The sequence below is a fragment of the Aplidium turbinatum genome, chromosome 17 (assembly GCF_918807975.1).
Source record: "Aplidium turbinatum chromosome 17, kaAplTurb1.1, whole genome shotgun sequence".
Classification (NCBI taxonomy): domain Eukaryota; kingdom Metazoa; phylum Chordata; class Ascidiacea; order Aplousobranchia; family Polyclinidae; genus Aplidium; species Aplidium turbinatum.
Window position 1 is genome coordinate 12,525,851 of NC_137488.1, and position 27,740 is coordinate 12,553,590.

The 27,740-nt window shown below is 38.1% G+C and overlaps 2 protein-coding genes across 3 annotated transcripts; one reads left to right on the forward strand and one right to left on the reverse strand.

The window, feature by feature from the left end:
- Window positions 1–286: 286 nt before the first annotated feature.
- Window positions 287–11,994, forward strand: LOC145786101 (SMAD family member 5-like). Of its 2 annotated transcripts, none has more exons than XM_082597748.1 (9): window positions 287–397; window positions 723–883; window positions 1,346–1,520; window positions 8,251–8,383; window positions 8,502–8,740; window positions 9,067–9,288; window positions 9,738–9,898; window positions 10,057–10,152; window positions 10,447–11,994. In XM_082597748.1, the coding sequence occupies exons 1-9, from the start codon at window positions 328–330 to the stop codon at window positions 10,588–10,590; spliced, it is 1,401 nt and encodes a 466-aa protein (XP_082453874.1). In that variant the 5' UTR covers window positions 287–327; the 3' UTR covers window positions 10,591–11,994. The 2 variants fall into 2 exon arrangements, with proteins under 2 accessions (XP_082453874.1, XP_082453875.1); XM_082597749.1 differs by having other exon boundaries at window positions 8,502–8,728.
- Window positions 11,995–12,538: 544 nt separating this feature from the next.
- LOC145786607 (uncharacterized) lies at window positions 12,539–26,423 on the reverse strand. The gene is made up of 17 exons (XM_082598294.1): window positions 26,212–26,423; window positions 25,488–25,694; window positions 22,546–22,773; window positions 21,963–22,057; window positions 21,441–21,514; window positions 21,029–21,111; window positions 20,659–20,743; window positions 20,222–20,340; window positions 19,923–20,123; window positions 17,515–17,624; window positions 17,088–17,222; window positions 16,237–16,327; window positions 15,761–15,867; window positions 15,453–15,469; window positions 13,521–15,037; window positions 12,991–13,078; window positions 12,539–12,656 (listed from the first exon to the last, which is right to left on the reverse strand). The coding sequence occupies exons 1-17, from the start codon at window positions 26,365–26,367 to the stop codon at window positions 12,643–12,645; spliced, it is 3,327 nt and encodes a 1,108-aa protein (XP_082454420.1). The 5' UTR covers window positions 26,368–26,423; the 3' UTR covers window positions 12,539–12,642.
- Between the last annotated feature and the right edge of the window lie 1,317 nt (window positions 26,424–27,740).

Below are 27,740 nucleotides of genomic sequence, written 5' to 3' on the forward strand. Positions count from 1 at the left end.
CGATCAACAAACTTCGGTTTTGAGCTATTTTTTCTCGATATTTTCAGGGGGAAAATTTTAAAATGATTGCGGAAACTGCGATCAGCAACTTCGGCTTTTTTTAATTTTTTCTCTCGATCTTTTCAAGGTACGAACTGACGGTCCGAACTGTTCATGGTACGAACTAGGTTGCATCCCTAGTCTACCCTATATAATGGTAATAAAATTAAATCAAAAACCTCCTTAAAAATTTTCTGTGTATACTGCTGACTTTGTAACCGACCATTGAATACTTAAACAGAATCTTTCTCTAGTTTAATCGACATAAGTTGTTTAAAATTTGTAAGAATGTCGAGTATGACAAGCTTGTTCGGATACACTAGCCCTGCGGTAAAGCGACTATTAGGATGGAAACAAGGTGAGCACTGAGCAGAGTATTAACATACAGTATGTATCATACTTTTTTATACTTTAGACAGAGGCTGTAGTAGCCATAGTCTCTGAGATAATAATCACAGTACATCACTTGAATATAACGTCATGTACTAGAGTATATTTTTGTGCAAAGAGGAAAGTCACGCATGCACCATAAACTCAGCACCAATAAAATATGAAAATGGTATCAGTACTTTTCATTTCTACCATTGTGCTAGCTATCTTACTGGATCTAGCTAGTAGCTGGTTTTGTTTCTTTCTACATTCTATAACATCAAGAGAATTTTATTTCAAGTTTATTTTTACAGGTGATGAAGAAGAAAAATGGGCTGAAAAAGCAGTTGATGCTCTTGTTAAAAAGTTGAAAAAGAAAAAAGGTTCAATGGAAGAGCTGGAGCGGGCTTTAAGTTGTCCAGGCCAACCTAGCAAATGTGTAACGATTCCTCGATCATTAGATGGTCGTTTGCAGGTATTACTATTTAAAGGCTAATTTTACATGCTTTGGACAATGGACATGAAGGTAAAGTTTAAACCTTTAAACTCCAGGCTTTACAAGGCCTTTAGTATGAGGCAAGCTGCGAATTAAAATCATGGTAATTTTTTTCTTGCAAAATTTATTTAAGGTTGTGATAGTTCTTGTAGTTTAGCTAATTTGTCACTTACTCAACGTATTACTCAGCAATCATACTGTACCTTGGTAAAATCTATGCAATTTGTATACATACTGTACTATCTAAAAAATATAAGTTTCTTTGAATTCTTTATTATGCTTCAAATGTTATGGCTGACGAACCAAAAGTTAACTGTTCTCCAGTAGTCTTTTGATGTAGTTCTTGCAAACCTTGACGTTCTGTATTGATCAAGGAGTAGGCTTAGTTTAAGAAGCTCAAACAGTAATATATTTTCAGGTATATTTTCTTTATATTTTCAGGTGTCTCATCGCAAAGGACTTCCACATGTGATATACTGCAGAGTGTGGAGGTGGCCAGACCTTCAAAGCCATCACGAATTAAAGCCTCTTGATATTTGTCAATATCCATTTGATGCAAAGCACAAAGATGTTTGCATCAACCCTTACCACTACAAGCGTGTTGAAAGCAGTACAGGTATTTTTGATTTTCTAAGATTTGTATTTCATTCTGTAATTCATTGTCTACACTACATGTAATAGGAACGGTGTAAACCTAATTCTGTGTTTTGCATTTTTGTTTTTTCACGGTAGCCTACTTAGAATTTGTGATCAAATATTAGTGTAACTTGAGTGGTTATAACATTAAAGATGTGGGTATTGTTGAACCGTATGTTTAATTGCTATATTAGAGTTTGTTTGCGACAGCTCATGTTGTGGTACGGTACTTTTTGTCATTTGTAAATTTTTGCGATGTTTTATGTAAAAAGTTTTTCCTTTGTCTTTTCGAACTACTTTTAGCAAGTAAACCAAATGTGATATTGTGTAATCGTAGGCATTATATATTTTGTCAGCCATCCTTGTTTAAACTTCTTGTCCCTTTGTCGTAGCGTTTTGTTATTAGTATTAAATCTGATACAAGCGACTCACAGACTATTGTGGTGACAGTGAAAAAAAAATGCTTTTCTATCTGCGGCAGTTGTGTGCTGTAACGATTACGTCATATTCGATATGCCTACTAAGCATGTTTGTTGGGTTGGGTTGGAGTTTTTTAAGCTTGCGAACATTGAGAACAGTCACCGGATTGTAAAAATTCGTTGTCGGGTATGTTTTGGCTGAACCTGTAGCACGTTGCCAATTTAAAACGCAGCTCTTAAAACAGTGGTTCTAAAATGGGAGCCACTCAGTTAATTTCCCAGGGGATAGTTGTTGCAGGGAGAAATCGAGAAGGAAAAGCTGTAGAGTGTAGATGAAAATATTTTAAGTATGATTGTTTGGAAAATTCTTGTTGTTTGTGCATGAAACACATGAAAAAAACCCACAACTAGAATGGTCTGATGAGAATGTCGACAGTAGCAAGGCGGGCTATTATTACTGCAGTGGTATGCTGTAAACGTTCTATTTAGTTCATAGCCTTCTGTTTGTTTCTTCACTGTAATATTTCATTTACTTACATTTATGGGGTTGCTAGTTCGGCTGGTAAAAAAACTGTTTGTGATTTTTCACAAATTAATTTGGCTCAACAAAAACAGTTTTTGAAAACACAATAAGATCGCTTTGGAATCTGCAGGACGCAGGGCTGTGTAAAGTAGCCTATGTCCAATGAAGTTATGGTGGCAGAGAAAACACTTCTGTCATTTTTTGATTTAATATATATTGTTTCTGCATATTTTGTTGAATGTGCTTTCAGTTGGGTTACAGGCATTTTAACCAAGAAAAGAGGTACACTCGATATTTGCCACCGTGGAGATCTTGGACAAAAATTACCGCTTTTCTCCTCGATTTTTTGTTAACTTCTCAACGTGAGGTATGCAGTTCTCACTAACGATGAATTCGTTTGCGTTCAACAATTCAGTTCGTTTGTTAATTTATATATTTTTTTTTGCATTTTTTTTTTATTGCTGAAATGAATCTTCCTGGAACCAGATACCCAAGTAATGTGGAAATTTCTCAATTATTTTTTCTGTAATTTTCATTGGAGAGGAATACTTATTAATAGTGTTTGGGCTTGAATGGGAGGAACGTGAAAAAAAGCTTTGACAACCACTGTTTCAGAACGTCACTTTTGTTATGATTTTGCCGCGAGAAAGTCAACTTCGAGTATGAGCGCGTTGTTTTTGCACAGCATGAGTTGCCACGATCAAAAATTCAAAACGTCCAAAAAACCAATGATTGATGCTGTTTAACAATCAAGGCTTGGATTATGTATGAGCCATCAATAAGTCCATTGATGTCACCCTTGTTTTATTTATATTTTAAAACTTTCCACACTACCATGCTAAGAAATCCTCAACTCCTTTGTCTGAGCCACACTTGTCGCTAACCGTGCTGCCAGTTGCGCTGCTACCATGTTTTCCGTCACATGTTTACATCAACTTTTTTAAGTGAATCTTAAGACGATTTTAGTAACCATAGGTACGAAATGTCAGCCTTTTTTCATGTCGCTTTTTGTCTGCGTTTATATTAGTCATGCCATTCGGTTTATTTTGCTTTGATTAATAGCTTGATTTGACTTTTATAATACAAGTCGAAAGTCAGTACATCCATCAATCATATACCTTCTGGAAGTTTTTAATCATTGTCAGCCAGTCGATGTGCCTGTCATTTGTGTATGAAGCAATTTAATCCGTGCCTGCAGCTGTGTGTTGCGTTCTGGTAAGGTGAAGTCGGTTAGTTAATTAATCTTAATGCTGCTGTTGGGGCTATTGCTTTCTCTTCTTAGTTCTCAATTGCGATTTTCTATGAGAAATCGCTCGACTGCTTTCGGACATGACAATGTATTTGATGGTACAGTAATTGGATTTATTCTGATGCAAAAGCGCACTTCGCATCTTCTTTAATTGAAAACTATCAAAATTTGTTTTTCCACGCCCTGGCTCATCATGCTAATCAAACTAGCAAAAACTCACAATACGTGATGAGTGATGTTGCTTCACGCTGTGAGATCGAATTCCAATGTTGAACCACAGGATTATGCACAGCAATGGCGAAAGGCAGTCCTGGTTTGTAAGATTTATTTTGGTTCCGCATACTTGCGAGCCGATATAATAAAAATCCTACGCACGTAACTGTAATTTTTGTAGTTATTGCGTAGATGCAAAACGTCGGTTGACAGAATAGTTTTAATAGCGTGGCATTCCTTTGATGTTCCCCGCACTGCCATGTTCATATTATCAAACTTCAATAAAAATGATTCATAGCCTACAAACGCACAACCCACAAATTTAATTCTGTTCTCCTAATGTGAAATTTTGATTGGAATATAATCGTTGTGATAAGTGGTTTGTTGGTTTTTGCTGAAAGTGTTTCAACTTTGAAAATGTAAGTCACAGTTTTTGTTTCAATGGAAATTGCAAACGGGTTATCTGGGAGTTTTACCTGCTCATATTTTTATTTTTGTAAGGTTGACTTCTCTCATCTTGCGTTGAATAGTCGAAAATTAATTACGCTTTTTGTTTACGCTTTAAGTTTTTTACCTGACACTGACAAGGTGACAGGCTGTGCTGTAATGACATTTCTTCAAAAATTACAGTTCATTGATTTCTCGCAGCAGTATTTCCAAGTTTAAGATCAGCTGTGACCGCTTGGACGTATTTTTTATTTGATGGTAAAAATTCAATAGGTTAGCAATCAAAAAAGTGATGTTATGAATTATGATTATAACATATTCTCCTTTAAAAAATAAATTATTTGCGATTGAACTGGCGTGAAGATTTCTTTCAACAAAATGATAAAAATATTGCTAATTGTTTCGGAAGGCCTGGTTTTCGTTTGATGCTCCTTAAATGTGAGGTTTCATTTTGTCATTATCTGTTATTACGATGTCGTTTTGTACTTTTCGTTGTTCTCATTATTTTCTGCTCACGTTGGCGCCAGTTTAAGAAAAGAAAGACACTTTCACCTGACATCACTAGTCATGGGCCGAGTCGAGCCCTAATTGCCCATTCTGCATGTTTCATTTCACCGATCAGCGTCTGAGAGTCTGGAAGAATAACATCACCGATTTTTTTCATTGACTCAAGTAGTTTGTGTAAACAAATTCGATAAGGCTACCTCCTTTAACATTGTTAGACACTTTAACGCAGCATTTAGATTGATACACGGAATTGCATATAACCAATTTGCTTTGGTTCATTGATGTTTATTTGCATCGGGGTACGTACAACAACAGAATTAGCTGGCTGCGTTAAAATATATTTCTTTCCACTGAGTTATGTGCTAAAAATTTGAGTCTTTGTTATATCTCAAAGACTTCTCAAAGACATATAAAAAATTAAGTAGCATTACAAGACTGGCGCATCAGTCGAATCACACGTATGTGTTGGGAGGTAATGGAATGGTTTGCAAATCTCTAATCTCTTTTTGTTTTTGTGATAAAACAAGGTACACTCACTTTCATGGGAAGTTCTATAATTGTAATTAATCTCGGTCAATGTTAACTGTCGAGTTGTTGTTAATGTGGAAAGAGACGCCAGTTCTGGTCATGATTGATGTACTGTCATTGGACAGACAGCTCTGCTTCATATTTCGGCTTACCTGCGTTTCTTTGTACTTCTACAGCGAGAGCGTCCCAGACAGCAACTCAGTCGTTTTTTACGTTGTTTCAACGTCTGCAGACAAATGTAAAAACTACTGATTTGTTGTCTGGGGTGGGATTCAACAACGCAGTAAAAACTGAGTTATTTTGTCGCTTAGTGGTGATGTGTGTTTCACATGACGTTCATGATGTGTGTTTCACAGTTGGAAGCAAAAACTCGTAGCAATAAAAAGTAACGTTTTTTCGCACTGCGTCACTACGAAACTCGCAGGAACCCAACTTACCTTTTACGAGCATTCATGTCAGGAATTGTGCAGATGCCTGTGATCCGCCAGTGGTAGTTTGTTCAAACAGCTATTTCTTTGATCGGATATCAAACATTGTCCATGGATGTCAACGTGATTTCTTTTGCGCATTTAAAATCGCATTTTGCTGAAGGAATCCCTTTAACATTAGTGTAACGTCTGCAGACGTTGAATAATCCGAACAGGGTTGGTTTTGTCAGCTGGGTAGTGCGTAGTCATCTGCGGTCAATTCATGTCTACCATCATAATGTGTAATCACATACGCATTACCAAAACGTTTGATATTGGCAATAGCATTACCGAAGCCAACCGATTGCGATGTCAATCATTTAGGTTTCTATCATCTGATTTATTTGTTTATGTGGATCAAATCGACATATTTTAGGTTGAAAGCTGTGAGCAGTCAAATTACCAGAGTAAGCTGTAGAATCGAAAAAATTCAGTATGGAATGAAAATTTTTCAACTGTGAAATGAAATAAATCTACATTATTAACCATTTAACTAAAGTCTTCATTTTACAGGATTCGCAAATGTTGGAGATCACTTCTAATATGTAGACTTTTTTTAATAGTTATGCGAGGAAGATTTTTGTTAAGAATTATTGCTGCTGATTTATCGTAGCAATGTTCCCACAGTTATGTTACGTAACTGTTACATTTAAACAATTTCTTCAGCTGCCAGGTTTGAGGTTTTAAGCTGAAAGTGTGGAAGATTCTTATCGAATTTTTTGAGCGTGAAATGTAATATATTTTGTATGGGCTTGGATATACGTTCGATGTATATTTGTGTTCCATTTCAAAGCATTTCTTGACAGAAGCTAAATGTGCAAACACCAGCCGAGTCATACTTTGTTATCTTCCTATGTCAAGTTATGTAAACATAACCACCAAAGAAGGGAAGTATTTTAAGTGGGGTTCAATTGTGAAATCATCCGTAAAAAAGCACTCCAGCTATATTTGCTTTGGTATTTACGCTAAGCTATCTTAAGGTGTGCGTCTTCTCACTTTGTGAAGTGTTATTTTTACGTTAATTAAACATTGGTTATTGTCTGATTCGTATTATCTCGTATGTGAACAAATTGTTACGGATAGCGTGCATTTTTACTTGGTGAGATTGTGAATGAAGTTAGTTACTTTCATTTAAAGTAACACTAATCTTTTTCGGATAGTCTGTTTATAAACCAGTCCCCGAAAGATTTGCACCATGTTTTGTATTCACCGCCATTTGCTCTTAACATGTTCCCAAGCTTGCAAGGTTCTTTCAATAAAGTTTTTTTTATCGGTGATTTGCTGCTGTTCGAATGCGTCAGTGACTATTTTTCTGTTACGATCAAGATCAACTAAGACATGACGAGGTTTAATTAAGTAAAGAAATTCCAGTGATGGACTAAACTACACAACTGGATTGTTTGTCTGGATTTATACTTTTGCTTGCTTGTAAAGACTTTTTTGTTTCCTTTTTGCCTGGATTGACTAACTTTCAAAGAAAATAGTTTTGTTTAATATTGCTGTACACTTATTTTTTACTTGTGTAAGATATCTCAGCATCGCACCGATAGGGAGGGGGGATGTTGAATGTTGATGTGTGGCATTTTTTAAAGCAACTAACGAGGTTCTCATACTACTAGTGGGACCATGACCGTGTTTGTGATTAGGGGCGATCGCTTACTAGTGAAATGCGCTGGTAATGAAACCTGAAAAACTACAGACTATGTTTTTGTACAAACTCACCCATACTCTTAATTTTGTTTTCTATTGAGATAAATTCGTTAGCGTCTGCTCTATTTCATCATCAGTTGAATGTCAGTTGTTCAGACAAGATACCTGGGACAATCTTCAACCACAAACAGGATATCCGACTGGATATTAAACATGTTTTCCTCTATCACCTTTGTGGTTGTCAGACAAAGTGAAATATTTAAGTTTGGTTGTACACTGTCAAACCTGTTTCTGACCGCTCGTTAATTTATCATTAATTTAAGCATTGCAACTTCTCAGAAAGCAAAATCCTTTCCAGCGTGTGTAGATGTTGAATCAGTGTAAAAATAATTAATTTTGCTAGCTAAGTAGCCGCCGGATTGCTACCTCGCAGCTTCACTGTCGCCAGATTTCGTTTGCCGACCGCTCACACTTATTTGTTTTTGTATAAAAAAGAAACGGTTGCGAAAGATAACCTTGTTGTCAATGGAGAAAACATTTTCCTGAGCCATCTCAGATAACCGGTAACACTTTGCCAGATTTTCACCCCACCCAGCCATCAAACCAATCCTTTTTTACATTTGTTCTTTGCGTTTGAACAAACTAGTTTCTCACTTAAGACAAGAGTTATTAGTGATGCAATGTTGTAAACTAATACTTTTTTTCAGTTCTTCCTCCAGTATTGGTGCCACGCCATTCTGAGTTCGTTTCCTCTCACAGCCTGCTCCCAAACAACAATCACGGTCGCATTCCTGTCAATTCCCGCTTCCCGGAAAACGTTACAGTCGGCTTCAACAACAGGTCGTTGTGCATTTTTCCAATGCGATTTAAATTATGCTTTGAAATGAATGTGGCAGTTTAGTCATCTTCCACGTTTATGTTAAGTGTTTGTGCATCATGTTTATTATGTGTGTTGCAGACCGAATGGTGCAGTTGCACATAAAAGCACGCCAAGTCCAGGAAGATTCTATTCTTCAGATGTGTATTCTCCTAACTCCTATCCTCAATCTCCGGATGGATCGATCTCTGGACCTGGTTCTCCATCATATAGCCTTTCGGAAGAAATTCTTCCTGCCCATGTGCCACTTGATAATGAGAGGATGGACACCACCCGACCGACTCCACAACACTCCACAACATCACCAAGTATGGGTCATGGTTAGTCTGAAAATTTCACACTTCAGTTGGTTGTGAAAGGAGACTCGTATAATGGTAATGCGTCTTTTTGTTTAGCACTGTATCCGACCCAAATGCACGTTCTCTTCGCTTCACAAAGCAGACCGGGGGTCTATCATTTGTTTTTCTGGCATTCTTTGTTCTTGTTTTATCAGTGTGCTTTCAGTCTTCCCCTTATCATCTCGTGATAGTCGCAATTATGTCATAAGCTTTTTTTGTTTTTTGTCTTTGTTGAAGGTTGCATTGCCAGTATAAAAGTGATATCAATTTTGACTTCACATAAAACTTAACAATCTTTCTTGTTGCAGATGTGCTGCCCGTTCCTTACAGTGACGCCAGCGACTGGTGCACCGTGGTCTATTATGAGCTCAACATTCGCGTCGGGGAAAGCTTCTCTGCGTCATCCAGTTCTGTAATAGTCGACGGCTTCACCAACCCGTCGTCCACTTCTAATAGATTCTGCCTCGGCCAACTTTCAAACGTCAATCGCAATTCCACGATCGAAAACACCCGTCGTCACATCGGAAAAGGTAATATGCTTGGACCAGAAAGACGTTGAATCCACGTGATATACTTAAGGTTGATCGCGAATTAATCGTTTTTTTACATTTTTACAATGTAAATGCGATTGATTTGTTGTCTGGGTATGTCACGTGGTTGATACCTTGCGGTTATCCGTTTGTTTGTACAAAAGCAGCGGGATATGCCATGACAACTTGATAGTTCGTGTATTTTGTTGTACAGCGTATGTGGAAGTATAATACATTCTCGAGAATTGCAAATTTGACGAGAACCCAGCGATACGCAATCAGATCGAAACGTGTCCGATTTAAAAACTATTCACTGTGTCCAGAATAATGGAGTTAATCATTTTTAAACTTTCTGGACAAAATTTAAATAGCTTGACTACTTCGTGCAATTGCGTGATCTAATATGTATTTAACGATTTGTTCTGAGAACGCTGTTACTCTGATTTCAGGGGTCCATCTGTATTATGTTGGGGGAGAAGTCTACGCTGAATGCCTTTCAGATTCCGCCATATTTGTCCAATCTCGCAACTGCAATTTTCATCACAGCTTTCACCCCACCACCGTGTGTAAAATACCCCCCTCCTGCTCACTTAAGATCTTCAACAATCAGGTAATGTTCGAACTATTTTTTGTCTATACATGATTAAAACTTGCTTTGCGTTTGATCTACTTACAAAGTATTGTCATACCATAAGCTTGTAGTTGGTTCTATCTTTTGCTGATGTTCGCTATTTCAAGATCCATTTATACAATTGTGAATACTTTCAGGAATTCGCTGAGCTTTTATCCCGCTCGGTAAACCACGGCTACGAGGCTGTATACGAACTCACCAAAATGTGCACGATCAGAATGAGCTTTGTTAAGGTAAGTCGATGCTTTTGTGCGCACGCCATCCTTGTTCATGCGCAATTTATAGAGCCATGATGACTCAGTTTGGCCATAGTAACGCAGCCAAACGGTAGTTTGGTAGTCGAAGTCAATAATAATAATCTTTAACATTGATTTGCTTATTGTAACGTGCGTCACTCACGTCTCAAAGGTGGACTATGGCCCTCGAGACTTCCTTTGGCTTATTTGTAGAATTCAATGACAATAATGTGCATTAGTATTGTTGAAGTGGCACAATGTAGTTAAAGCTTGTGTAACAATCTCATTTAGGGCTGGGGAGCGGAGTATCACCGGCAGGATGTCACATCCACTCCTTGTTGGATTGAAATACACTTGAATGGTCCCCTGCGGTGGCTGGACAAGGTCTTAACTCAAATGGGCTCTCCTGCTGATAAGGTTTCTTCTGTTTCATGAAGAGCCTGGGCGTTTCATTGAACGCTTTACGCCAAACAAGAATGTCTTTTTCAACGAACTGGTGCCTGGTTTTAGCTACAGACTATCTGCAATTGAAGTTTATCGCGACTTACTGTTTGTTTTGCTCGCAAGAGCTTGGGGCTGCTCAAACATCATTTAAACCCGTTTTCTTTTCCTTCTTCTCCCCATATTAACCTAATAAGACGGTTCTGACCAATGGTCACACTCGCGTGTGATATTTAAACAGCCCCTTTGTGTTCTAAGTTACGCACCACAGAAAGCAACATCCTTACTGCTATTTCAAATCTTGCAAGCTTACGTTGGGAAATACTGTAACTTGTAATATCGAGTCAAAGTAAAAGTAGGCCGCTTGGTAGCGAACCAGGCGACAGCTCATGACGGCCGTGTGAAAGTGAGTCGTGGTCTGCTGAAGTGAACACAAGCAAAATTTTGACTGAAGCTACTTTTGTTCTGTCGTTCGCGATCATGCTCACCGGCATTCACAACTCGTTGTGGCCTTTCAAAAACTCACCTGCAAGGACCGTACGCGTCTGTGACTTGACTTTTGTCCTGCGGTTATTATTTTGACGTCGATGCAACATCACTCTACTTTGTTATTTTTCATGTACGACTTGCTATGTGCTAAACAAGAGTCGAGACAAATTTACACTATGTACCACATCAGAAGCCGTTGTGTGGTGCTGTGACCGAGATGCAGTATCAAGTCAGTCAACTGTTCATTGTAACACTGGCATTTTGTACAATTGTACATCTTAGAGAATCATAGAAAATGCTAAGCCTGTGGCAGTTTCGAGGTTCAACAATTTCCATTAATTAGTCATTTTTATCGTGTTATTTTTTAAACTATCTCTGTACGCATGCTCTTGTGTAGATGTAATATTAGCATCGATTCATAACAAGCTCTCACGAATGTTTTGTGCCAAATTTAAGAAACTAATGTTCTTGTGCCACCATTTATGAGAGGGTTTCTCGTGTCTTGCAGTAACTGCAATGCCATTTACCTTTTGTTGTTGCTATTGCCCATGCTAGTAGAGGTCTTCGTCTTGTCATGTACCTACGTTTTGCTAAAGCGTAAGGGACTGTTCATTGTTCAAGTATAATATGACGCACTTGTTGGCGGGGTTTATCGCAACTGCCATGTAGGATCGAAACCAGCAAGAAAATGGTGTCATATAAAATTTGAACAAGACCTACATCCAAACTCTTCGGATAACGTAAGCTGTCATACAAACCTAATGACATATTCTTTTTATAAGCTTTATTTTTACAACAATTTGGGTTTTACTTGTGTAGTATTGAAAGGTGCTTTGGTGAATTGTGCTGAAAGTCAAATAGATGACTGTTAGTGGCATTTTTCTGTACTTTTTACAAATAAAAGTTTGATCGGGAAAGATGCCTCACGAAGCGCTGCCTCGTGGCCTAACTCGTATTCCTTCTAACATGTTACAGTATTCATCGGGGTTAGGGAACGTTCAAATATTACGTAACGCCTTCGAGGGGGGAGGGGGTTCAAGCAAAACGTTACGTAACGCTTTGGAGTACGGAATGGTAGTTTTTTGTGCTGAATTCGTAGTGAAAAAGCGTTACATGGGGGAGGGGGGATTGAAAAAAGCGTTACGTTGGCGTTACATGGGGGAGGGAGGGGTCAAAAATTCGAAAAAAAAGCGTTACGTAATATTTGAACGTTCCCTTAAGGTTTGATCACCGATGTTGGTAACCAAATCATCCAGCCATCGCTTGTACAATTAGGCCATGCACAATGTGCATGGCCTAATTGTGAGTTTGAGGGTTGTTTTTAATGAATTGGTCTTCCATACTTACAAAAAGGTGAAGTTTGGAAAGGTACTAAAATCAGTTGACACATTACCTAGCGGATCAGTATAACCGTTCGTACAGCGATGTTCTATTGTGTGTTTGCAATGTAAACCCCACATCTCAACACAACAATACAAATTTATTTTGATGATTGAACGCAACTGATAGCGAAAAATCAACACACAAATATCAATAACGGGAGTGGGACTCGAACCATCAACGCTTGCTTCCTGTAACGAAATAATAATAATTTATTTCACACCAGTTGGGTGCAACATAGCGTGAATGAAGTCTCCACAGTTGGCAATTTTCAGCCAACTGTCGCAGTTCTTCCGGGCTGTGCTTTGTAAGAAAACAAAAGCAAAGACTTAAAAAGCAGACAAGCGCATTACCCACAGTGATTAAATACTCGAATGGAATATTCTTTTCATCATATTGAAGCTTGGGCGTCTTTTTGCCCTTCACAACGCACACTTTTTATGTACAAGACCACAAAAAATAGTATGAAGATTTAAAGAATTTTTGAAACGTTGCACAGTATTTTTGACAAGTATAACACTGCACCTGCGTTTAATTGGTGATGTTTAAATGTGACTGCAAGCAATGCCTCCATCGCAGCTGCTTCGTCACGAGGATTCCTCTTATCGGAAGGCTGAAAGTACAGTAATAGACAAATGGTGTTCTGGTGAATGGCTGTAAAGAAACTACACTACCACAGGCTAGTATGGAAATCTCATACAAAACGACAGTGTGCCAGTCATGGCTTCTGACACCACACGTTCTTGGAAGGCATTTTTTTCACTAGGTCTTTCCAAAGGGATTAGTCACAAATGCTTTGAATTTTGTTGATAATCTGAATATGTAACATGTAGTTTGTGCAACATATCTCTGCTTGCGTCACTACTAGCAAGTCATCATTCTAATTTAAGAAATAGACTCGGTCAATATTGCAAAGCAGATATTCTGTCACAGGAGTAATCTATTACCACCGGACTATCTATGAGCTAACGCTGAAATCGCACAAAGCTATCTTCATAATTGCACAATACCACGCTCACAATCAAATAAATTGACTATCAACAAAAGTTACTTACCAAGGGAACAAAGGAAGAAGACTCGTTCGATACTTTATTGCGGTAATTTTTAACGCCGTCCACGTCTTGAAGGTTAAACGATGTGCTTGTTGGCATGTTGAAAGATAGAGGTGACGTCCTGCTGCCGTAATGAGTGGAGGCATAGTGAGTAGACGGGGGGTAAGGAGTGGTGAAGGTTTTGGAAGACGGATTCGCTTCTTTTTTTACTGACACACCAGAAGGAAGAGGGCGAGATGATTGTGAAGATGGTCTCTTTACGGCAAGAGAGAAGCCACTTTTATTATAACTGCTATTTGAAGATGAAGTGTTCGAGTAGTTAGCCGGAGACGACGCTGAATGATTGGCTGACAAGCTTGTGGGCGTGGCGTAGTGGCTTTTCCCGCGCTCTGAAGGTGCTGCCTGGACTGCTTCAGTACGTGCGAGAGCCGGAGACTTTTTGAAGTCACTCTGAGATGAAGGGGGAGGGACATGTGACCGGTGATGCGACTTTCTATCTCTGTTCAACGTTGACGTGCTCGGAGATCCATTGGCTGATAAAACGGTTTTTGTCCCTGAAGTATGTTTTTGTTTTGGCTTAGATGGTTTAGCTGCAGTGGAGTACAGGGTGTTGCTGAGCATAGGACCAGTGGAGAGACTGGCTAGGTAAGCTTTAAACGAGTCTTGGGTGGACGGGAGGTGGCTTGGCATGGCTGCCTGTTGCCACTTTACTAGTTTGTCGATCGATGAAGTCTTCGGAGAGGTAGGTAGCAATCCTGGATTGTACATTGGCGTTAGTACATGGCCACTGCCAGGCGGCGCAAGCATAGCTAATTTAACTAATTCCGCACTAAGATCCAATTGATTCATGTTGACAGACGATTTTGGAGTTGCCTTTGCAGCTGTTTTCTTTTGCTGCGGCTTTGCACTGGCAGTAACAGAGGAGGACTTCTGTCCTGGCACCACTGAATCTTTCTCAACGTCACTTGAAACAGTTTTATGGGGCAAAGAATTGGCTATTGTTTGACTGTACGAGGTGCTAGGTTTGTGTCTTCCCGTTTCGCCCCAAGTTTTCATGACTCTGTGCGTGTCTTGGGCGTGTTCTTTGCTCGGTTCAAATTCGTCTTCCATGGCGCCGAGCATTTTATACAGTGACTGTGATTTGCTTTTGGTCGTCGCCATGTTATTTTTGGCAATGTCAGTGAGCTTAATTTGAGCAACCTTCTTTTGCGGCGAGTTGTGTCTGAAGTTGGCCGCATGTTTGCCACCAGCGCCTTCTAATAAACGCCCCGCTTTCATTTGAGCACCTTCGCTTTGCGATTTGACGTTGGCGCGACTTATGAAACTGGATTCCTTTGAAGGAGATATCTTTTCCAGCGTAGGGTCGCTGTTTAAACTTAAATTTATTGACATGCTTGACTCCTGGGATGAACCTGGTTGCGTTGTATGGAAGGAGGTTACGTTGTTTTGGTGATGATTGAATGAAAGAGATTTCTTGTCTATTTTGTTACCAACCGACTTCTTGGTCGCAGGTACAATCACTGCAAATCAATTTGTTTAGACTTTCGTTTTAAATATGACGACTTTTTCTTCACTCACCTGTGACGGATTGCTGGTAATTTTCTTGTGTAAGCAGTAACAATGCAACAACGCTTTTTTATTTACGCTCATTGAAAATACATGAACAAAAAAATAAATTTAATTCAACCCCACAGTGACTGCTCAAGTGCTCAACCAGAAAATCATTTTTTGCATTAATGCAACTTCAGCAAACGTTGAATCAAGTGAAAAAACGACTAATTTACTGGCTGTGTATATTTGACAACTACAAATAGCAAATACAATCTCTCAAGGCTTTAAAATAAATCATCAGAGCCGAGTTTTTCATAGAAAAACATGCTGTTTAATCGAAAGCTGATATTGTTAAATTCGCACCAACAGAGCAAGATTACTCACCCTTTTTCTGTTTCGGCCTGAAACAAAAAAAATGTAGATTACAATGAGTTAACATGACCGCAACAAACATACTACCCAGACACCAAATCAACCATTTTTTTACCTTGATTCAACGTCTGCAGACGTTGAATCCATGCAAAAGCCGCTTGATTTGCTGTCTGGGTAGTATAATAGGCAAAGCATTTCGCAAAGTTAACCTTCACACGTTTAACTGATATTCTAGCTTAGGCTTATGACATAGCAAAAAAGAGCAATACAGGATATAGAATTTTACGGTAAAAATAATTGCAATTGCTTGTGATACTCACTGTTGGCCTGTAATGCTCTGATGAATGTCCCGAGTTTCTTTGTATAGCATGCGAACTTGCATCCAGCCTTTTGGCCATAGAACTTTTACTTCTGCTTCAAGAAAATTCTGAGCATATAAAATGATAAAGCAGAATAAACTTCATTTTTTTTCTTTAATATATTTGAAAGTACAACAAATTTTGTCAAATCGTAGAAGAAAAAAGAACATTACCAATGTAACAGATGCATCAGTTGTAATTGTGACCTTCCTAGTGAAGAAAACCAATGCTGTACCAAGTAGACATTCAGATAGCTAAAAGCCTACACACTCATACCATACAAGTATCAAGTGTACCTATCACGATTGATGACAATTAGCTTGAAAACATATCAAACACCAGAGTGTTGATGAAGATATAAATTTGAGAAACAAGAACTATTTTCTCTTGTGAACATGACGTCATCACAACGATGCAAATTTTGTACAGTTCCGCACCTTTAAATATTCTTCCGCCGAATGATTTTGTTTGCTTTTCACGGTTTCAAATTGTTTCACCTTCATCCTGATAACATCAAACAGCAACGACCTGCGCAGAAAAGTTGACTCAGCCACCGCTGTCGTCTGTTAATCACATTATCAATAAAGTTCCCAACCTCTTTTATACCGTGGCCCCCTTTGAAAATTTTGAGACATCAATGGCCACCCTACTTTTTTCAACCTTTTTCAAAAAATTATGGAACATTATTTTAATTAAAAAACTTGTTTATACAGTAACCAGTAGTTGGAATGATGAAATGATATAAATACAACACACAATAAACATGATAGCACATGAATTAGTTATTACATTATGCAGTTAATGTGATGGTTGAGCTTGTTTTTGCTCTGACAACGGCTTAATTGCTGGTTTGGTGGTGGAAAGAGCAAGCCGCATGTCATACTGAATATCCAAGACATTGCGCTGCTTTGTTTTCAAAAGTAACATTGTTGAAAACCCACAGATTTGAGCAAAATGTAGGCTACTGGTATTTTTATTAAATTTTAATTTATTTCTTTTGTTATATAATGTTGGAGTGGACTTAGACATGATAAATTAAAAAAATTATTATTTTTCAAATGTTTCCATGGCCCCCAAGTTGGGAACCCCTGTCCTAAATAGACAAAATAAATGCTTCCGTAATAAAAACAAACAACATGGATTGGAACTTGCATTGCTAAAGATTCTGGACAGAAAACAATGAAAATACATTCTTGAGTCTAGCTAGATGATAATTGTAATACTTGACTTTGCCATCCATCGGTTTCGGTTTCCAGATCGTTCAACAAAGTGCAGAAGCAGAATATACCTGATTTTTTCGTTCCATTTAAACTTTTTTCTCGGTGCATAACTCCGTTTTGCTTTTTCCTCCCCAGTTTGAGGAAGTCCAGAACCATCATCATCCTCATCAGTGGATGCTGCGAGAGCGACTCTGTCATCCATCCTGAAAATAAATGATGAAACTTTGAAAACCAAACACACTTTTACTAAGAAACCCAAAATGTCTAACATTGTATGAAGCTGGTATTGTAATATACCTAGCAAGCAAAAGCTTTGAGCTGAAAACCAGAAAAAAAAACCTTTGAAAAGAGTCAACAATATAAGCAGGTAGGAGGATCCTGACTTTGTCACATGTATGCTGTAAATAAACTGCGAGCATATTGCTATCAATATTTATAGTTATACACTACCACAGAAATTCAGCTGACTTTTAGCAATGATAAAGCAAACATTACTTTGCGAGTTGCTGGACAACGCATTCTTCATCATAATTATGAATCTGTTCTTCCATCACTTCACCAATGGCTTGCTTCAGGAGTTGCAGAGGTTTTCGAACACTTTCATCCTAAGTATCACGTGTATGCATTAAAGTTAAATCAAAATTGACCACCTGCGTCACCTTTATTAGCTATATGCTATGACGGAAGTGCAAAGAATATAAGCACAAACGACATTTGAAATGCCCGGACGCCAAAAAATAAAATATTTTGACAATATCAAAGTAAATTGCAGGACAGAAAAGCTACCACTAAAATCAAATTACAGAACAAAGCTGAGGAAGTTCACAACAGATCAAGCATGATTAATCTGTTGAAGAAGAAGAAGGTAACCACCGGAAACAGTAAACTTCACATCAATCTATAATAGAGATGTACCGATACCAATATTTTGGCCGATACCGATCCCGATATCACTTTTTTAGGCCGATACCGATACTGATACCGATATTTTGGCCGATACTTTGGTGTTACAAAAAGAAGCAATTTTGGTATTTGCAAGGAATTATATCAAATGCTAAGTTTTACTTTATTTGCATAAAACTATTAAAAAAAGCTTTCAATTGGCATAATTTATTAAAGATTCAAAAATCCAATCTCAACCGCATAACCGCATTGTTGTGTCATAATTAGTAGGTTTTAGTAATGAAAGGCCACCATATATAATTGAGGACTGGGGTTTAAGGGAAGAAACATTACATCATAATTGGGGTTTCTGAAAAATTAAATAAAGTGTTTGCGCAAACTCTCCAAATAGGCTATCATAATTGATAATAAGATGTAAAATGTAAACCAAGTGATTTGTCTAGTCGTACAAAAACTATTCGACAAGTAATGTGCGTGCAACCTAAGGGCGCTTGGTTGAAAAGCTTTTGCCAGGCAGCGAAAATGCACAATCCCGCATCGCCCCCACGCTGCTAAAGGTCTAAAAACCCTTGCAACCCGGCTGCCCTCAGCAAGCCGGCTCCACCAGTCTATGACCCAACTTCCACCCCTCGCTGCAACAAACCAACCAAGCTGAAACAATGCCACGGCAGAACAAGCAGGCCCAAGACGAAAGCAATCGGACCACGAATCCTCACCAAACCGATCAAAACGGTCCAGCCGCGCCCAATACGACAACCTCACCGCGAAGAAAGGAGCGCCCCTCCCGGCCACCAGCACAAGGCCGAGCACCCACCAGCACAGCGAGCAGCCGCGACCCGCCAACCACAACGGTGCAGCTTACACACTAGCCATTTCAATTCTTGTCGATGTCAATTCTTGCTACAAAACGGCTGCCGAGAAACATATAGTTGATTGGGGTCTGCTACTATTCGGTGAGTCCGATTCGGTGAGTTCCTAACCTCTAACCCCTAACCCTAAAACGGCAATGATAATTAGGCTACGGTACCGGATAATTTAAAAAAAAAATTGAAAAAATCACCGAATAGGGATCGGACTCACCGAATCAGACTCACCGAAACGGGCCATTCCGAGTTGATTGAATGGTCTAAATGGCTAGCGTGGAAGCCACACCGCTATGGCCAGCGAACCGAACAGCCCGCCGCACCAGTGAGCGCCGACAGCCGGAAAGAACGCTCCCCCCCCACAACGAGGCCGCCATCCCAGGCGCAACAAGACCACTTATTGACCAGCCCAGCGAGGACCTGCAGTCCCACCGCTTCCACCCTGAGCCCACCCACTCCGCCACGACATTGCCCAAGCTTGACGAGTCCACCACAACGAAAGGTGGAAACCAAATCACAAACCGACAGAACCAGGCCACCAAAAACAACCAAGTTACACGGGTCCCCCAAACGTCTAGCAACGCAAAAACGATGCAAAATTACACATTTCCGCCACCTGGGCAGTCCTGGCCTGGTTTTATCCTCTGTTAAGAGTAAAAGAGAAACACAAATGATAAATATTGGAGAAATTGAGTCTCCTTCACAACTTAAGAATTGAACAACGCAAAACTGCTGAAACAAAACGTTTTGTTTGAGTGAAAGAATCACTGGAAGCAAACAATGCCATAAGGTGCGCGCATGAAGTCATGGGAGTGTGAGGTATGAAAAATTTGAACAGGTTTTTATTTTTCTACATCAATGTTTATCTTTGCTTCTGCAGAAAATCCCCAGAAAACGCCTTTTTTACATGTTTAGTATAGGCCAAATTTTGCCGATATCGATACTCAAAAAATGGCCGACATTACCGATACCGATATATCGGTACATCTCAAATCTATAACATTCGGTTTTGAAGACTTTTACCGCCATCTTCGTACTGCCCCCTTAAATTCGACCGGGTTTATATCGGCATTTCATGAACTGAAACATTAAGTTGCCATTGAAAGTATACAAGAGTAAAAAAATACTGTCACGTACCTGCTTCGAAGCATGGAGCTTCTTCATACGCTTGATCAGAGTGTCCTTCGAACATGGTACGTGTGGAGTCAGGTGTTGATAGATTCCAGAACGTTCGCGATTGCTGAGCGCTTGTGAACTTGCTTCGATGCCCAGGAGCAAGTCGTTAACGTGAGGAGAAAAGAATTTGACTTTCCCTTCGTTTTCGTTCGACTTCGCAATCTGGAAACCACAAAAGCCAACATGAGAAAGTGCAAAGCTTAGTTATAATAAAAACTATACTGAAAGCGGTTAGGCTTTTTGTTCGTGTGTCACAAGACCTTCGTAAGTGAAGTGATCTTGTCTTTGATCGTGCTTGGAATAGTATGAGGTAGTTTGGCGTCATTTGTTGTCTTGCACATCTGAGATAGTGTGATGTCATCAGAGTTAGAGTTTTGGTCTGCATAGAAAAAACGTTATGTTATGAACACATCAAGCAGGAGTTGATAAATTTATCAGTCACTGCATAGCAAAACGGAATAAGGTCGTATCTTAAAAGCTTGTATTTGTTTTCAGTGCTGTAAGTAGCATAATGTAAAGAATTTTCAAATGAAATGACCTGCAGCAGGCTTTCTACCCGTGAACAGCGACAGCATCTAGTACCAAACTATTAAAATTAATTTAGCTACTCTCTAAAAAAGCGGCCTGAACACAGACTCTAGCTCAGCAGACGGTAACAAACGATTTCCTCTCGGAATTAAGTGACGTATACACTTACCGACATCAATTGCTGGTAAATAGTCGCTGATCTTCAAATCTTTGTCTTGTTTTTCAATGAAGTCCAACAAGTTGAGACCAGTTTCCTTTGCATATGACGTAGATTGATGAGTGAGTTTTAGTTTATAAAAAAAAAACATATCGCTAAAAAACAAGATAAATGACAACTATAGTACCGGTACTGGATAAAACAATGCTACTAGCTACACAAAAGCGAAGAACAAAGGGTATTATGCACTGATTAGGAACATAATATAAACATCGACAGAAAACATGTTACGTCTGTCTAGCTCAGTTTTTATCATCTCAATGCAGTATCACCGATCTAAGTTCGTGTGAGAAGAATTTATAATTTGAAAAATAATAAATACCGATATTGCAGGTGGTTGGGCTCCATTTATTGATTTGTGATTGGAGTTGGAATTGTTTCCTTGCTTGCTCGCAGAAAGTTTATCTGTACGAAACGCGTTTGAAGCATGAGTTCACAATGCACTTTAGCTAGTCAATGCACTGGTTGAAATAGAGTCTGCAACAGCGCAAACGTATGTAAAAATTTGGTTTGTTTATGAAGGGAAGAAGGGCGTAAAATTTAATGTTGTCTAATCCTCGCAATACGGAAAACAAAGGACGGAAAAACGTGTACTACCTAACTAACTGTAAAAAAATAATAATAGTATTTACATAGCACTAAATCTATAGCAAAAACCATGGATCTACAGTAGGTGAAAGTCCTTGCTGAACTTCATAAATTTAGGAAAACGTAATATGCCACACTGTAATTACCAGCAGCGCTTAAATGATGTTGGGCCTTCGCTTTAGCAACTAGGAGTTGAACCTTTGTTTGTTTCTTCTTTGGCCTGTGGATTGAATTGAGATATCTGGTGAAAAGTTAGCTTGAATGTCAAAGGCTTCAACATATAAAGTGTCGGCTGCATAGCCGAGTGGTAAGAGGCTTATTCGAAAGGGCTCCGTTTCGATACCACTCAGAAGCAAGAATTTTTTGTAGCTTCACAGACACCGCTTTTCTGCGATTATTATTTTTCAATTTCATTATACTGTATATACATAGGACATGAACACGCTATGACGCTTACTTGGCTTCAGGCAAGAGAAAATACAATTGGCACCATCTTATGTCTACTCGGTTTAACCCCACGAGACATGGAACTCACTAGAAGCAGTGGCAGAATACTAACCAAGCAGCCAATGCTTGTCAGCTAGCAAATAGTTCATATTTACATTGATTAGCTGGTTGGGTTGTTGAAACGAAGCAGCCTACTACAGCTTTAAAATAATGTAACATACCCTTTCGCCAATTTGACCAGCTTGTCCTTTCCTTGCAATGAAAGCTTGCGGGTACGCTTGTCCGCCATTTCCATGGAGACTTTGCGGTTTTTAATCTGACACAAACAAGGCATCTGGTAATTCAAGTTTACAATTTTTAGATATGATTCTTTTCATTACGGTATTCTTGTTGCTCTGGAAAGGGTCTATGCATTGTTAAAATGTTAACAATCTATACAGTACATTTATAATGAGCGCAGAGTAGAGTATGTGATTTAAATGCAAGTAATCTATGTGTCGCATCCTTGACACTCGACAATAAGAATATTTAGAATCAATTGACGCAGTTTTAGAGCAATTAGAGAAGATACTCAATGGCGTAAGTCACTTATACTTATAGACACCACAGCCACACACTACCTCTTTGTATTAAAAAACCATAAGTAGTTTGATATAATGCAAAGATTTTTTTTTGAGGTGGACTGACAGTGTGCACAATTTCTTTGCTTAATATTTTGTTTTGATCAAAGCAACTAAAATTCAACACAAAGCAAATTCAACAATACTGATGTTTGCTTATTCCATTGTTCCACAATCCACATACATGCTGCTTTTTGCTTATTCCATTGGACTCGACACACGTCTTTTCATCTGAGTCCGAATTTAAAACCAATTTCTTCTTCTTTTTCATGTGAGCAGACAAAGGAAGACTATCTTCATCATCATCTTCCATGTCAGAATCATCTGATATTTGTTTGAATTCTAGTTTTCCGCTGTTGATGTAGAAACCACCGAACTGAGTGGTCATACTTGACGGTACCACTTCATCATACTGTGCAACAAAAATTTAAGCAATCCATATACTTGCACTCTATATACATGTATATATATACATCATGTGCAGTTACGTTTATGTTTAACTGTTTACAGTACTGCACAAAATTTATATGTGATTACAAAACTTGCAGTAGCAAGAGCTAAACCATGAAGTAATTAGTACTATTTAGGGATAACAAATGTCAAAACATCTAAACCAGTAAACCATATGGTCAACCATACAAAAACAAATTAGTTTATTACAGACATACGTAAATCCAGCTACAAGTATATATACATATACTTTTAATATCACAGACTTTATAACATCCAGCTAACTCATTGTTTTGCCCAACTCCAAGCTCTTTTTCTGCTCCCAGCAAAATGCTTATGTTTAGGAAAACCCATCAAGGTTGACTAACTCAACGTTTTGTGAAGTTTCATTCAGCAAATGAAATTTCGTACTAATTCGAGTACAAGATGTAGAAATTTATATTTAAATATGCACCGGTACTCATAAAGTTAGGGTGCGACTTACTTGCAAATAAACATTTCAAAGTGTGACTTACAAATATTGTGTTATGTTGCCAGGCCTGAGTTAGGGGTGCCACTTATACTCGAATAACGAATAAATACGGTAAGTCGACAATTTCAGTGCATGACTAAACGTCATTCTGTAAGTCCAAGGTGCTACATAGTAGATTTGTACCGATTCTTTTGCAGTGTTCTTTCACACATATTTTTGACTTCTACGCTTCAAAGAGGTGTGATTGTAAGTTTCAGTTCACTCATTTATGAAAAGCTAAATTATGTTTATGTACAACATAAAAGGCCGTTGCAAATTACAATTTTACATAATGTTAAAATATTTAAAGCTGAAACTTATACCTTTATATATGTACAACATTGTGATAAGGCATAAAAGTAAAAAAAATAGAAAAGAAAGTTTGCTGAGTAACACAACATGCTGAGGATGGGAGCAAGTCTTTTAGGCGCAGACAGTTAGGCGCCGGTCAAATAGGCGCACACACTGTGGCGTCTGGATATTTAGGTGCGAAGCACTGTGGCGCCCGTGCATTTAGGTGCTATTTCTAGTAAAGTCTGCAGATTGTATCAGCTTGGCAGGTAGAGCAATGCTTTTCACACAAAATGTTATATTGAACAGAAAAATATATTGTATTTTAATGCGCGTGTTCGGTATTTATTTGTTGTTAGTCCAGGTTTGCGTCGGCGAAAAGTTGATCAATAAATTATTCAAGTTTAAGAACATGACTGAGTTCACTTTTAGTTAAGTCAAATAATAACTACACTAAACATCAGTAAAAAATATACCGTAGCCTATATTCAAGCAGCTGGTAGGCTTGAGTGAAGAGTAAGTTAGTGTTCCGTCAAAACCCCGACTAGGTTTAATAACGAGCAAAGTCGCACCATTATGCTTGCAACTTGCAGCCAGGGTTCATACGCCCTATAGAAGTGTATTCATATAGTAGAGCGTTGTTTCATACGTACTCGCCACACGACCTATCCATCTCCAGTTGAAGTAATTGCGAAAGATAACAGATTAAGTAAGGTTCCATCTGGCTGCAACCTGTGTTCAGGATGCATAGCAAATGTCCTGTGGAGATGTGCTAATATCAAGAGTAGTAGAGCGTTGTCTCGCACCTCATCTCCACACGCGCATTAGCAAAACATGTTTTTCTGTTCAATATAACATTTTGTGTGAAAAGTATTGCTCTACCTGCCAAGCTGATACAGTCCGCAGACTTTACTAGAAATAGCATCTAAATGAACGGGCGCCACAGCGCTCCACACCTAAATATCCAGACGCCACAGTGTGCGCGCCTATTTGACCGGCGCCTAACTGTCTGCGCCTAAAAGACGTGGACCCCTGAGGATAACATGCATTTCAATAAACCCAAACTAATAAAATCATGATGGATTATGAAGCTACAAGGTCAAAAAACAGTAGTTTGAAGAGAAAGAATTTCACTTCACTTAACTGATTGCTTTGTTCAAGGTCATCTGCACAAATGTGACATTTCATGTACACTGGATGCCTGGATCACCATTAAGTTCAGAGGGTGAAGTTTTACAAAATTAGTTTAGTCTTTTTACAATGTCTGTTCTTTTCATTATTGCATCTAAATCTTTTCCTAAGATTGTTTTATGTTGCATAGGTAAGTAGCATTAGCTTGTGAATGAAAAAGGATTTATTATTCGATTGTCGAGTTAGACAGATTCTACTGTATGTATTTATAATAGTCAAAATATTGAATTTGTAGTTGTATGACTGAACTGATGTTGTATATCATTGTAATTACATTGTAAGTATAACAAATTGTATTAGTCTTAATCTCAAAAAACATTAAAATAAGCAAAATAACATTAGTAAATTCAGACTAGCATCACTGCAGGTATCAATCATACCAAAACAGTAACTAGATTTTAACATTAGTTAAAAGAATCATGAATTCATTGGTAGAGAATTTAGTAAGTCGCAATACAAACAAGTAAATAAGAAATAAGTTGGTTACAATGCTAAAACTTATGCAGTTTACTTAGTTTTGCAAACTTGCATTAAAGTTTTATTTGAATAAAATAGATCAGTTTTAATATTTGACATGATCTTAGCTACTCCAGATTGCTTTGATCATGCTATTTAAAAGGTAAAGGTAGCAAATGAACCAATGTTTGACACAATGATATTATCTGAGTGAAACAGTTTCTTACATATTCTGAGTTGTCCACAAAAGGATCTGTTTCATCATAACCATAACCAACATCGGCAAGATCTTGTACACGATCTCTTCTCTTCCTTTTCATTCCTTTGTTACCACCTCCGCCACCATATTTCTCTTCAAAATAGCGAGCCATGGCTTCTGCTTCAGACCTCCCAGCAATGTCATCATTTTTCGTATTCAAACTTTTTGTATTTTTCTAACCATTCAAAAATACATTAACCTTCTTTCGCTGTAGCATTAAAACATATTATAACTTAAATTTCAATAAAAAAGCATGAATTAGATTAATTAAACAGCAATAACCTATAGGCCACACTTTTCAGTGCTAATTGCATTTGTCCTCAAATATATAAGCATCACCAGCCAGTCAGCCTTCTGGGGTGGTAAAAGGATAAGCCCTCAGCCCCAGAGGCTCATACGACGAGTCATGCCACTGCTGGCAGATGACTTCCAGAAGTCAGGTCATTAGTAGATCTGCTACATGTAAAATTTAATCCTGTACCACTTGTTGCATAGCCCTACTGTTTAATCAAGTTGCCGGCACTCACCAACTAGCACTGAACCAGCATGGTGAGTAAAGGTTCAAACCCACAAATGAAATAAACACATACTATATAAGCTTATGCAATCATTAATTGTTAAATCATTAAATGTGCAGTTTGCACCAACTGTACATAAGTAGAGTACCAGTATTACTTCAAAGAAGGACTCACTTTTTGGGCATCTTGTAATAGCTCAAGGTAAGAAAATTCTGGGCATTCATCTTCTTTTGTCATCTTCAGCGATAATGTAAATCGAATTGATGGCTTCCCTTTTTTATCTTCCTTCTTTGAGGAGCCTTGATCTTTGGCACTGCTTAGTATATCCATTTTCTAAAACTTTTTTAAGCAACCAAAGCTCACTTTCAACGAGTAACAAATGTATATTGAAAATGTTTACATGGAAGTTATATATGAAGCTGTGGAGTTATTTCGCAAAGTTTACCATAAAATATCCTGTTTAATAACAAATTAATGACCATACGAATTGTATAAGTAAGAAACCAAGAATAGCCTACTCAATTTTCTCGTTTTTTTATAGGCTATACAACAAGTTCACACAAATTTACCTCAAAAGACATAAATAATTGAAAACATAATAAAAAAGAGTTTGTGCTAGTATTCGCCTGTTTTCTTTACAGACAACTAAACAAGCAAGTCTAACAACCTTCCTGCCAGAGCTAACTGTATGGCAATAAGGCAAATAACAATTCTGAGTCATGTAAAAAATGTTTGTATTTATGTCCAAGAATTATTATTATTTGGGCCAAGGGGGTTTAAAACACAATTTTTAATTTAGCTTTGGCACAATTGTTCTTATTTTCCTTAATTTTAATTGAAAATAAGCTCAAGCTATGAGGCTTGTATCGTACGTAGGTTTTAGTAGCCTACCATACTATGCCTGCAATTTTAATTAGGTGTATTATTCATTGACGACGAATTTTATTTTGCATTATTACACCGTTTTTATCTATCAAACCTTCATTTTGCATACTTTCATATGATATTTTTACATGTCCTGAATAACTTAAAACCGTGAACAATAAAAAACTTGCAACTAGCCGAAACGTCAAAGTAATGGAGATTAGAAAATCACTAATTGTTGTTCAGCAAAATGCATAAAAATCAATGGCCAACATCTTGTCATTTGTACAACCATCGCTGGCAAATGGCCAACCCCAAACCGCGCCCCACTGCTGCAATCTGACTTTTCACTCTGATTTTTCAGAAATTTGGAATCTTTAAAATTCTTTATTCTTTGCTCTTTGGCCTTCGGCCCCAGAGTTGCCAAATAACATTTAATTTTCGGCTAAACCATCCTCAAAATTCACCGCTGTGAAGTCAAAGGGAACATGGCGTGTCCGGAGTGGACTAGGAGTCGTTAAAAAATGTCGATTCCGAATATAAATTGTATTTATAACACTGAAGATGACGACAGTATTGTTTTCGAAATGGCTGCTAAACTTGCGTTTGTATCTACATTTTAAGCTCTTTTTTTTATCAAATTCTAAATAATTTTTAAATTCTCTGCAACTTTGAACCCTCTCAGTGAAACCAAGAAAATTAATTCACTCATTTTATTTTAGTTTTGCTGCAAATAAACGATCTAGAAGCATTGAACCTGTAGAACATTCTGTACTAAAATTGTTCTCGCATATCAGGTCTTGTAGATATTCACGATGTTGTAGACTTGTAGTTAGGGA